The sequence below is a fragment of the Zonotrichia albicollis genome, chromosome 3, assembly GCF_047830755.1.
Source record: "Zonotrichia albicollis isolate bZonAlb1 chromosome 3, bZonAlb1.hap1, whole genome shotgun sequence".
In the NCBI taxonomy this organism is placed as follows: domain Eukaryota; kingdom Metazoa; phylum Chordata; class Aves; order Passeriformes; family Passerellidae; genus Zonotrichia; species Zonotrichia albicollis.
The window spans coordinates 66,878,822-66,892,519 of record NC_133821.1 but is presented as its reverse complement, the minus strand read 5'-3'; the positions used below and the strand labels follow the sequence as shown (position 1 = coordinate 66,892,519).

Below are 13,698 nucleotides of genomic sequence, written 5' to 3'. Positions count from 1 at the left end.
AAAGCAATTGTATTATTTTCATTGATTAAATTCTCTGCACAGGTACTGCTTATTTATACCCACAAAACCTGTGTGTCACACAGCTCCTTATGCTCTCCCCACTCACAAGGACTGTCAGCTCTGCATTCGCATCACTTACCCTGCTGGCACTGAAAGAATTCAGGAAGCACATTCAATGACAGCACATTTCTGCCACCAGCACCTTTATAGTGAGCCATAGGCACTGCTGCTGCTGCTGTGGATGCTGCTGTGGCTTCTACCCCTCTCTCCTGTGCAGCATTTCTTTAGGATACAGCCAAAAGTAATTTTTCAACAACGATCCAATTTCTTTGCCTCACTGGAATTGCAAGCCTCTTACAAAAATCCCTCCACCATCTCTTATCTGAGAATTCATAAGAAGCCAAACCTTAAAAACATCCTTGTATGTTCTTGCAGAGAGGCAACAGCCAGACAAAGCCAGCTGTATTGGAAGCAGCACTTCTGCTGGTCTCACTGCCATCATCCTTCTCCACTGTTTTTCTGTGGAAAGATTTTATTATCCCAGCACCAGCCAATCAGCAAGCAGAAATCTCTGATGTCAAGAGCCTGAATAATTCATCCAGGGACCGTGACAACCCAACTACACTGCTGATATCCTAAAGCAAAAAGATGTGTGCACAAATTGATGCAGCTTTCTCACCAGTGCTTTTTTAACAACATAGTGCTCAGTAAGTAAAAATGGTTGAATGGCACAGACCTTCTTCTCTAGGTTGTCACACATATAAAGGAAAACAGCTTTTAAAAACAACCACTTGGGTCCACTGCATACTCCTGTGAGACAGAGATGTCCTTCAGCTTTGCAACTGGAAGAAATAGCAAGCAATTGATTTGAATAGATATGTAGGCCACTTAGCTTTGCATAATGTATTTGATCTGTTGTACAAGGGACACAAAACATATGTAAGGATGCTGAGAATTTTTGGAGTGTGCCTAGATCAGCCTGAAACATACTCAAATTTCTGATAATATGCAGTACTTTCGATTTCATTAAGTCAGAGCACTAGAGCACTTGAACAGATAATTTTTCCCCTGGTAAAATGAAGGCAGATATGAAACAATCTTTGTGGAGATTCATATGTTATTCCCCTACAGGGGCCAACAGAGTAATACACACTATTGAAATGAGAATAAAAAGGCTCACTTTTATTACGCCATTATTGTAAACGTATCACTATAGAGGCCAAATTCAAATTTCTGTGTCTGTAAAACACAAGGACTCTGACAATATGATTCTACATCTGAAACAAATGATGTAAGACAGACACCTTTAATCAAACATCTTCTTTTAATTGGCTCAAAATATGTTCATATTTTTACAAACCCTTTGTCTACTAAAGCATCGCCAATAGGCTTCTTTGCTACAAGAATTTCTGATTAGGCAAAAAAAGACAAACTTAATTGGATATATTTACTTTAAAACATTTAGAACAAATTATTTGGATCAATGACCACAACCAACTATGCATCTTCAGACAGTTATGAAGATGCTGATGGAAACCTCATCATGCACACTTTTCCTACTGTCTGCTACCCTGCTGACAGGTGTGTACTGTGCAGCAGCAGATGGCACATCAAGCACCTGGTGCTTGGGGATGGGACATTGCAGGGTGCCAAATACTGGGTTCTGCTTCAAGGCAACACAAGAAGGAGGCTCATGCACAGAGTCACAATAGAGTCAAGCTCATACATGTCTAATAAAAGATTGATTCTCACAGACTGAAAAACATGAAGATTTATTTTAGTGAAATTCAAGTTTTAGTGAAATTCAAGTTCCTCCTCATTTTCAGTATCCTTTTTTTGTTTTCTTTGGTTTCAATGGTGCTGCGCTAAAAACATCAAAGAGCTTTTTGTCTTCTTTTGTTTTCCAGGTTTGTCTCATACTACTAAATCAACCTGTAAGTAAAGAAAAGTGTCCCAACACAGCTGCCATGTTTCAATGTCATGTGAAAACACAGTACAGAAAGCAGTGGACAGCACCTCAGTAGAAAATTTTGTTTGATGAGGAGTATGGCATACATTCTCTAAAGCCTTCAATAAGTTATGTTATATAACAATTCCTATCTTCGTTAAGGACAGCTTTAACTTAAAGCAGCTGCAGAAAAGCTTGCAGAGTGAAAGCAGTATTGGGAGGACACTGCTTACGAAAAGGGGCAATATTTTAAGCTACGTCATTTGATCAACGCTTCCATTACAGGTAAATGGACCCAGTTGGGGGTACTGCACAGGGGCCATGTAAATTCATTTCTTGTCCTTTAAACTACCAGTTGACCTTTTTTATGAGACAATGCCAGGAAATTTTTTTTTTTTTTTTTTTAAAAACCCTAACAAACTAAATTTGGTGATAGCTCTAAAGTATAGATTTATTCCAAGTTTCTAGGTTTAACAGTAACTCTAGCATAGAAGAAAAGACGAGAGTAAAGAGGGAAAAATTGTTTTCAGCAGCCTTTGCTACTCAGTAGACAACAACACTTAGCAGCAGTGATACAAAGAATGGGGATATATTTTTATATACCTCATGCAATTATCAAAGCTTTATATTTTAAGGTGAAACACAGCATTTGTCAAAGTGCAGCTTTCAGATATGTGCTTCTGCTGAATGTACTTTATCAGAGATGGTGAGAGGGCCACAGTAACAGACCATTTATCTAAATTTCCAAGATTTGGGATCTAGGTCCATACATCACTCCTAGCCTGCTCCACCACTGAGCATCAGTCTGCTCCCCATCACTTTCTGCAGAAAGCAAACCCCTACACAAGGGCTAGAAAGAAACCAGTCATCCTTGGCCAAACCCCTACTGGAGAAAATTACAGGGATCAGCTCTCTGGGGTTTACACAATGTGCAGGGAACATTAGTACAGTCCTTTGAGAGCTAAAGGTTTATGTCATTTGGAAGGGTGGAAATAGAGAAAACCCCCCCACACACACTGGTGGAATAATCACAGGAAACTGGAGCATGGAGAAGCAGGCTCACACCTGCAGCAGCCCTGCCTGCTGTGTCACATGCTGCTGCACAGCAACTGGCACACAGCTGAGGACTTTCTGCTCTTACTGTCTAAAATGTATCTATAAAATATGTATTTTAAATTTAAGACATTCTTATTGATTTCCTGCACTTCTAAGAGACAGAGTGTGTATCTAGCCACTGTTTAGAAAGATACAAAGAATGATTCCATTTATCATCCAAAGAAGGTCGCATTTTTAAAAATATCAGAATAAAGTACAAACTGACAAATCAATGTGTCTTCTTTTGTTCTCAGTCAATTTACTGCAAGCACAATCAGCAAACAGGCTCTCTGGATGCACATGGTGTGGACTGTATAAGTAGATGAAATTTCTGAAATCTGGGAAACCAAAAATTTAGCCAGCACCAGAGAATGTGTGCTTTAACTCAGGCTGTTGGCTGCACCTCATAGCAGCACTTAGAGTTTCACAGCATATGTTCATAGTGTGGGACTTGGGAGACTTCCAGTCCTTAAATCCAAGGTAAGGCCCTGTTGCGGCCACATTCCCATGAGCATATCAGATGCTCCTGAGCCATCCAGACTCACATCATCCCCCACTTTCCTGTGCTCTGGTTTTCACAGGAAGGAACAGAACATGAACAGAGCACAGTGCAGTGATTTAATCTTGATTCTTAGAAGCCAGCACATGGTCTGGGCATAACTGCACTGCCCATAACCACTCTTGGATTTGATCAATAAAGCTTCCCCTGGGTGCTTGGAGAAACGAATGAGAACAACATGAGTTCTGCAGTGGACTGGATGGTATGTCCAAAATTTTTTTTTTTTTTTTTTTTTTTTTTTTACTCTACGCATTTTTCCCATTTCCAGCCCTTGCAGCATACTTCCTTCTATTTCGTGTTTTGAGTGATGAAAAATAAAACCAACTGAAATTAAATTGCTGTGCACTATATTTTGCCTGGATGGGCTGCATTTTGTTCTTCCACACGTGTAGAAGCCAAATGCATTCATAAGTAATCAATGAATGTATTTGCATTTTCTGTTTACTGTGTACTTGCCTGTGCTGCTGCACCATTACTTTTATCTCCACTGACTACTGTCTTAATCTCCATATGATGTAAACACATTACTCACATATGACTCACTTGCACAGTATCCACACTCAAAAGAATACAGTCAGAAATTAAAAAAACACCATTTAAAAAACCATTGTAGGCACACTTAATTCATTTTTAAAAGCAGCACCCTGGAGAAGATATTAGCTAAAATCAGGATACCCAGCATTTGAGTTAATCATGTGTTATGGTTTCAGCTCTGTCTGAAAGATTCAGGATTTGCTGCTCTGCAGGTGTCTGTTTATTCACCCATTTGGCACAGGAGACAGTGAAATTAAGTGTTTACACACACATATCTTTTCCTGCACCAACAGATAAGGTGAAAACAGCCTGATATAATTGATCAGACTCAACATGCCATTTTTTCTTATAATTATTAATTTTCCTTAATTATATACCTAAAAGGATGGTATGGACACTGACAAATCAGACAGAAAACTAGAAAATCCAGTGAATTTCATTAATAAGAATAACCATCCTACTAGCATGAATGATTGAAATAGCACTTCTATTTCAATCATTCATGCTAATAAGTAGGCATACCAGTTTAAAAATTCATTTTTCCTGAAGACTTTAGTATTTAAAGACACTGACAAGAAATCATTCTCTTGTTTATTAACCACCTACTACAGTAGCATCTGCAATGACCACAATTAAAAAATAAAAGTGCTAAAAAAATATTTGGGGATTTTGTTACAGTCCATTGCAGTTCTGCAACTGGTATCATATTTCCATTTACATATTCTGCAGCCATTCTTTCTATTGACATGAAAACCTTTTGTGTAATAACCTTTGTGTGTTTTTGGCCCACTCCCTTAGAGATTTTGACAGTCAAATTTAAAAAAAGAACTTGCCACATTGAAAAGAAGTCTAATTTTTAACAGAAGTCTTAAAGATAAGCAGTACTCACATCAAATAATTTAAAGAAAATAATTTAAATAATATCTTTTAAAATGTTGATTATAGATCTCTAGATAATCTAGATCAATATCAGTATGTCTACAAGTATCTTTATTAGTTAGGGCTTCAAGCAGTCATTCTGCAGTCAAGAAAGGTACATAAAAAGAAGTTATACAAAAATAACTATGAGATCAGTTTGAAGGTCTCTGAAAATGGAAAGCACAGGCTCTGATTCCATCTTTTACACACTCTATGGCACTTACATGAACTCCTAAAACAATGGCGAGTCTTGCTTTCCTGAAGCCAGCCTTGTCAGGCAGGCAAATTACTGCAACAGTCACCACTGATTTGCAGGAGACTTGCTAATATTGTTTGACATTAATAGGACTGCTCATACCATTATGCACTACAACCTTTGAGAGAGATTTTGTGCAAAAATGTCAGGACTGAATTGGAATTTGAATGTTTAACGTTTCTCTGTCATAAGACACAGAAATGTAAATGCACTGCAGCAAATGTGCTGCTTGGAGCAAATTTCTACTACCAGTAGTAAAATTATCATTTTTCCACGCCTGAGTGAATTCATTAGCCTAAAAACAATGAGAAAAAAACTTGATTTGGATATGAAAAAGCTCAGAGTCTACTGAAATAAATCAAAACTAATGGAGATATCCTGGGCACACACTGTCCAATAAATTAAATCAGGATATAAAGGTGTTTTACAATGGTGGCATTCTTAGTATGTTGCTCATGAATTCAGAATATTCACCAATAATTATAATAAGCATTTCTGTTTGTTTATAGTAACAAATCTTGTAATAACTCTAAAATGAATAAAAGAGACTAGAGCAAAACAACACAACAGCTCAAAGTCAGTAAAAACATAGACATGGTAGAAAGGATTAAAGCAATACTAAATTTGTGGCACCAAATAATATATCCTGCTATGCTGTAACATGAAAAACAGCACACCACAGAGAAAGGAAGCAAGCTGTCCCACAAACGCCAGGCAGCATTTTGAGATGCTAACAATCCAAAAGTGAGGGATTCTCAAGGAAATAAAACTGGGCAATGTCTTGAACAAAAACAGATTTCCCTGAAAATTACAGTCACTTTTGAGATCCCCATTTTTGCAGTGTCTGTGCTGTCTGTCCTACATGGCACATGAACATCTTGGAAAAAATGCATGACTTTGACCACCATTTCTGATAAAGTCCATTCCCAACCAGTGAATTCTTTTAATGAAAGCTGCATAGGATCAACCATTTTGAAGTTCAGCCACTTTTATTCTCAAGTTAAGTAACCAAATAGCCCACTGAGAACATCAAGTGGCCTAAACATCCAATGAGCCCTCAAAGTGATAAGAATCATGTACCTGTCTATGGTGCCCAGTTCTGTCAGCCAAAGGTAAAAGAGGCTGCTAAAATTTCAAGGCAGACTGGTGAGCTACCAAGTGCAATTCTATTAGGATTTGTTCCAGTAAAAACTTCATTCCTACAAACAATTCTACTATGGTAACTGAGTGCTGTCTAGGCCTGAAGACTGTAATTGCTCAAGTATGGAAAGATAAACAAAGCTAGTAAAGAAACTACATGATAAAGTTTAATTACAGATTAAACTAAATTTTAATTGTAATTAATTAAAGATTAATTACAAAGCAGCTTACAACTTAGGGCAAACAATGCTTTAAAAAATCAGTGGGACTGAAATTACTTTCTGTCAATCCATCTACAAGCTATTTGTGATACAAAGAGTCTTAATTTTAGATTGGCTGCTCCTTTGCTTTTGTCTTAATACATAAATGAATAAGCAGGACCTTCAGAGTTACACATTTGGCAAGAGCTCTGAATATCCCTGAAAAAATCCTAATTTTTCCACATTACAAGCCTTTTCAAATTCTCACATACACTTGAATTTTAGCACTTAGACTCTCCAACAACCCACCTTTCTGGCCTTGATAAATGATTACGCAGACCGCACACAAACTGTATCCACAAAGAGTGGCTGTACATGCTTCAGCTTGGGGAATACGGGGGGGAAAAAGAATATTTTTAAAATTTTTTAAAAAATAAATTTACTGCTCATAACTGCTTCAGCTTCAAATAATATTATAGAGAAGCTGCAAGCTCAACACCTATCCTCACTTTCCCTCTCACCCCCATGATGGCAGGTGGATGTAGCTCTCTGTTTCAGGAACAGAAGGGACAAAATCTGGATTAAAGAGAGGAATCTGAGGAGGAAAGAAGAAACAGGTGAATTATCTAGATAGCATATACCCAGAAGGTGGGAAAAACCTCTGACTGGCATGTGGAAAAGTGAAAGAAACAGACAGAATCTGCTTGTGCTGGCCTGGGGTGCACAACACTATTGTCATTGTCAAGACAACGCCGAAGTTACATCTTCCAGCTGTAACCATGTCGGTACAAACTTTCATTTCCTCTCTTCTACACATGTGATAAGACCAGTCTTTAATTACATAACCAAACAGGTTTTAAATACATCATTTTTTGTACATGAAGGGAAAATTGTCAATTAATAAATTGTGGTGTTTAATTTTAATTGTTGTCAATAATGTCGCTCTACCTGTAAGACTTAATCATTAAGCATGTGACTTTGCAACCCTTGCACTATTTCTGTATTTCTTCTCTTTCTTATGAAAATACTATTAAAAATAATGGGGGGGGGATAATTAATTTCACAAAAAAAAAAAACCTTTAAAAAACACTTGAATTCCAATGTTTTGAATAGAAAAATGTAAAAAAAAAAAAAAGTCTACAATTTGATTGAAGACAATTCAATCTCTGAAAGCAAGTCTTAGGAATGATGGTCTCCATCATACATAGAAATCAGAATCTTTTCTCTGAATATCATTTGACCCCCAATGTCCTAGCATATAGCTCATAATCAACAACCATGCACGTTTACTAACAAGTTTCAGCCATTCATATACCACAACAGTCTGCTCAATGTAACTGCACTGATGTGAGCAGAATGACTGGCAAAAAACTATCAGACATTATTCAAACTAAAATGTACATGTCTAGGCATTAATTAATATTGTTAAATGTGATTTGACATTCTTTTTTGAAACACCACAATAAGAAAATAAGAGTAGAACAAAAACAGAATTGTCCCAACTGTGTTTGCCTTCAACAGTCCTTTCCATAGCAACAAATCACAGACACCCCTCCACAAGTAACAGAATTTTTGTAGTGATCATATTAGTTCAAAGGACAAAAAGTAAATCTGAGCCATTGTGTTAAAATAATGAAGTCCCTGAATTTGTTGAGGGGCAGCTAGAGTAGAGTCCATGCCCTGGGAGAGGGAAAGCAGCCCCCTGCCCACCTATGCCCTTGCCCACTCAACAGAAATTGAGCCAGTGAAAGAGTTGGAAAGAAGGGGGCTGCAATGGAAGGAAAGGCAGTGGTAGTCTGCAAGCAAATAATTGTTCTCATCCCTAATAGCCAGGGGCAACTGAGACTTAACTTCAAGCATTTATGACATTTTGTGCATGCCCTTCAGACAGAAGTGAGATGCTAACTTCGCTTTTGAACAATTAGTTTTTGAAAGCTCTGCTAGGCTCTTATACTCTTATATCTCTTTTTATTTTTCTTCTTGGTAGTAAAAATTATTTTCTTTATAATTTATTTAAACATAACCATGATGTTATTCATCATTCTTGCCCTAATACTTCAATATGGAAACTAATGAGAATTTTGCCAGTGAAAGAAACAAGCATTTATCATTGAGATTATACTTCAGATGGCCATTATTTCTCATCTGAAATAGAGGTACAGTTTTATCATTGACTCTATAGCATATATGTTTGTAAGGAGGAAATAGTTCTTTGGCACACAAAATGGTTTGCTCTTACTGGGTCCTGCTGAATAAACTCCTGGACTCAGCACCTCCGAGCAAATTTTTTTTCCATAAGCAATATTTTTGCAAGAAGCCTGAAAATCATAAGATGTACTGGGTTCATCAAGTCTACAACTGATCACAGGAAGAATTTATTTATGCTCCCTTGTGGGAGCACCATTCTAATTAAACTAACTGGATCTTGATTTTGACAGATATTCTTCTGTATAAGAAAAAGCAGAAAAATGAAATTTTACATTTACTGGACATCCAAAAATATATTCAAATGTTATGAGAAAGAAGAGATGACAAGCATATTCAGAGCAGGTTTTTTAATAAGCAAAACAGAACCAAAACATCAACAACCATCAAAACAATAAGAGACATTTGACAAAATGCATAAAGGCAGTGATATCTCAGATTTGCCCAGGAATCATGCTGTGACTAAACACTGTTCATATTTAATATATTTCTTGTCAAACTCAACAGTTCTTATTTATATTTTTAATCAAACAAGTTTTCCAGCCTTCATCGCAGCTTTTATATAAGTGGATGACTGCAGACCATCTCCAGGGACATCTGAAACACAGTGAAGGGAATCCCCGCTCCAATGAAAGAACTGGATAATGATAGTGCCAGAACTCACTTGGAGTTTTTATTAAAAATTCAAACACTATGCCACTAGTACACAGGCAGGTAGCAATGAGCAATGTGAATATTTCACACAGAGGACCTTATGTGAACAGAATCCATGCCATGCATCACCTGCCCTGTAAGGAGAAGCTAAGGCACAGGGTCTGGCTCAGGCTGGGGCAGCAGTGGCTTCAGCAGGACCTATCTGCAGCCCCCCAGCAGCCATAGGGAGGCCAGTGAGAAGATGGAGCTGGGTTCTTCAGTAGCGTGGCTGGAGGATGAGAGACAGTGGCAGAAGCGAAAACAAGAAACATCTCAGGAACGGGAATGATGTCTTGCTTAGAAGACTTTAGGGCAGTGGATCAGGTCACCTGTAATCTCTGAATACGGAGATAAAATCCTGAAAATCTGGTTCTAGCTGGCCAACCTGGAAGCTGGAAAACAGACCTCTTTCCAACTTGAATTTTCCTATCAGCCTATGGAACATATCCTCCTGACAAAGAGGTAATGAAAATCACACTTTTCTAAAGAACTATTTAGACTAAAACCCAGAGAAGTTTATTCAGTAGACTAGATAGCTACACAATAACTGGAAAAAACATATGTAAGCATGCTGCTTTTCAGGAGACTTATCCCATACTAGCATAATCATTTAAAAGACTGTTCACTCATCCATACTGCAAAGCAGAGTACTCACAACTGCATGCATTTAGAAAGTTTCTGTTGAGAGTGATATTCATTGAATTTTAGAAGTTTGAAACTTCTCAGGTCCATCTAATTTTCTCACAGCATAAAGCTCCAAAATAATCCTAATTAATACTTCCCACTGCCAAGAACTTCAGTGCTTGATCTCCAGTCCTTGAACAGATAAACGTGACGGGTACATTCCAGAGTCCACAAAATCTCACTGCCAGTAGTTAAGGAAGTAACAAGAATACTGGTCTTAAACAGCACCTGTGAGATAAATGCATTTTGATTTGCCACAAATTGTTAGGAAAAACCCCTTTGTCTTAACCCAATTCATAATCAATGAGAAAAACACAATATGAATTCACTTTCAAATGCCAAAAACCTCACTTCCTTCAGCTCATTCACACCTTACACCAGAGAGTGAACTTCGGGAGAAGCTCTGCAAGTTGAACATGAATTTTATAAGACTTTTTCTGTATTTAGTCCAGTTGCCCTGACACAACTCCTCTGCCATATGGAAAGGCATGGAACATACAGTACTGAATAGAAAGAAACTCCCTAACACAACTTCTAGACTCTAAATTCAAATAAATTGAAGTCAAATCAATGCTGATATAGTTTAAGCATGTTTGGTTTTTTCCCAAACATCTTTCTAATATTCATGCTGGGCAAGTATGTGCTGATTGCCATCAATGGCAGTGTTGAGGCAGCTCATTACAAGGGCAGCAGACATTGGAAATCGGTATGGTAACATATTCCAATAGCAGCACAACATGCTGTTTGCATCCCAGACACAGAAACAGTAACCTCATGAACTCAGAATACCGTAGGCAGGAAGCCTTTATGTTGTAGGATTTCCATGGTTTCAGGATACCTTCAACATAGTTACAAATTTTACTGCAGACTCCGAACTTTCTTCTCTTTACTTCACTCTCAGTAGAAACAACAAAAAGCATTTATTACTGTGTAATATTATATTTCACTTAGCATGAAAAATATTAATAATGAATCACAACAAAATCCAATTTTTTGTGAGAAGCATGAATCTTCTGTGAAATACCCAGAAACATTCAAAAAAGTAAAAGTGATAAGTGCACTGAAACTAACTTCCATATTTACCTTATTAAAAAGTCACAATTTACTTTTAAATGAAACAATCAAATACTAGCCATTAGTTAGCAGTATAAAATCTCCTATTTTATACATATTACAGAAACATAGGGTAAAAACAACTAAGTAAAACTTTGTTAAAGCAGGTATTGAGAAAACATATTGGTTTGTTGTAAGTAGGCTCTTTTTCATTGTATCTATTTATATCTTTCTTTTGTTTTGTTTTTAATTGCCATAGTATGAAAAATAAAAAATATTGTAAATCTAACCCATATATTGTGCTTGTTTGGCACAACTATTGCTTTATTCACTACATTTAGCATGTACATCTTCCTTTTCTGTATCCCCGCTTCACAACATACCTGAGACTACCTTCTAGAAAGCTTAAAAGCCTGAGTGTGATTTCATACTGAGTCATTCCACTGACATCATCAGGGCTGCATAAGAATAAATCAGAGCATGATGAGAGCCACAGTGAGATGAGCACATTGGGGCCTACATTCAGCTGAAAAGTCAGTCTAAATGAAAGGGAAAAACAGACCACACTGATTTATACTTCCCCATTCTTAATCAGGCCTTTTCATTTTGATCTTCCCTAGCATGCTTCTACTGTATTCTCCAAACAGCAAATAAAATTATCACGAGAACCCACACAGTATCTACATCTCACAGTCATAAATAAAACCCCTGAGGACTCCTAAGAATACTTGTCAGTTTTTTCTAAAGGTAACCAAATACCAAGCAGCAGAATGTGAGGACTGTGCTGTAGATCAGATAATGATGATAATGATGATGAACCTAGTGAAAGGTTTTAACCACAGTTCACCAAAAATCACATCCTAAAATATTTTCTTATTATAAGTTCAAGTTTAGTTTTCTAAACACACCAAGATCTGGGGGTTTAGGCAAAGTATCTTCGCAGTAAGGGTACATTACAACAAAGCTGCCTGCCCAACCTGAAGTTCAGACCCTGTACAAAGTCAGAGCAGCAACTGTGATTTCCAAAGATTCCCATTCCTTCTGCTCCTACAGCCACTATCCTGACTCCACAGGGGAAGTAGTAGCTCCAGCTTGGGTTTTCAGGGCTCTGGCACAGGCAAAGGCAGCAGCACAGTGGTGACCTTGTTCCTGCACAGCAACGCGCTGCCTTGATTTTATGTATGCCAACTGCACTCCTATTAAACGCACAACATTCTCAAGAGGTGTTAAAAAAGCACTGTTTGTATCTGCTAGTGCAGGAGGATGCAATGAAAACAGAAAGGGCAGCAGCAGAGCTGAAATTCATATCCTGCTAGAAATAGAGCTACATGACCATATGCTGTAACGGAGAAGCAACTGTGGTGTTGGCTCATGAACACAACAAGTGACCCTAATTACAACACCAATAGGTATTTCCTACCAGGCTGCAGCAACTGATAAAACTCATTCAAAACTGAACCTTCCAATACAGGAACAACATTTGCCTCTTCCTCTCCCTTGTGGAAAAAAAAAGAGAGAAATAGCTGGCACTTCTCTGTTAACATTTATTCAAACAAGAGAAAAATTAATTTATCCAGTTTCTCTGCTGGTTTGGATAAGAATGTGTACCTGGCCTATCAATCAACTCCAGTGAAGGTAACAAATTGGTTTCTTTCAGGTAAGAAGAAAGAGGCCAGATGCCCACTCTTCTTTGTGTATGTTCACCAAAGAAGAGGCCTTAGGCCACTTAGAATTAATAAAGAAATATCTAAATATCTACATAAGGTAAAAAAAAAAAAAATTGCTTCTGCTAATTCATACTATGTAGCACTACCAGTAGTTCTGGTATTAAGATTTGCTAATTTCCATTTAACTATTGTTTTTGCCAAGAAAAACAAGATAAAAAATTACTATTTTTTATCAGCAGCGAGAAACCATCTCCCAGGAAAAAGTCCCATTAGCAAAGAAATGTATTATTCAGTGAATTTCTACCACCTTTAAACATTGCTACTTGTTATTTTTATTATCACTGTCATTTCTAGCTGGTGAAACAGATCCTTCACTCCTGAAGGGAAACCATACTCCAGACAAATCACACACGTGAAGAAATTACTTTGCGTGACCTCTAGTAAATTCTCCCAGAAGCAACAAATTTCCAGCATAGGGGCTGAGCATGGGGTCAGGGTCCAGGCATAACATCATAGGGAGTGCAACAAGGTGAGAGTGGCTGGACATGGCAGCAGAGCTGGAAAAAGGAGCAGGAATTGGGGGAAATTGGGAGCTGGCCCCAAGAGGGATTAAACACTGTCAGCCTCTTCCAGGGACATCTGAAAAGCAGCACCTGGATTCCTTCCCACCAGCTCAATGCTGTGTTTCACACCATGCTTACACAAACTCTTGTAGCAATTTGGGTACGATTTTCTCATGATGACAA

The 13,698-nt window shown here is 37.7% G+C and overlaps 1 protein-coding gene across 17 annotated transcripts in view; it reads right to left on the bottom strand.

Annotated features, from left to right (window-relative positions):
* SYNE1 (spectrin repeat containing nuclear envelope protein 1) overlaps positions 1-13,698 on the bottom strand; it is a 293,660-nt gene that overhangs the window by 243,598 nt on the left and 36,364 nt on the right. For 5 of the 17 annotated variants that reach the window (XM_074537724.1, XM_074537727.1, XM_074537730.1 and 2 more), the window contains exon 1: positions 140-339. The exons of 2 other annotated variants lie outside the window; for them this stretch is intronic. In XM_074537724.1, coding sequence (XP_074393825.1) covers positions 140-218 — 79 coding nt within the window. In that variant the 5' untranslated portion in view covers positions 219-339. Of the gene's footprint in view, positions 1-139; positions 345-406; positions 524-13,698 lie in introns of those variants that run through there. 10 more of the 17 variants (XM_074537719.1, XM_074537720.1, XM_074537723.1 and 7 more) reach the window with 5 other exon arrangements.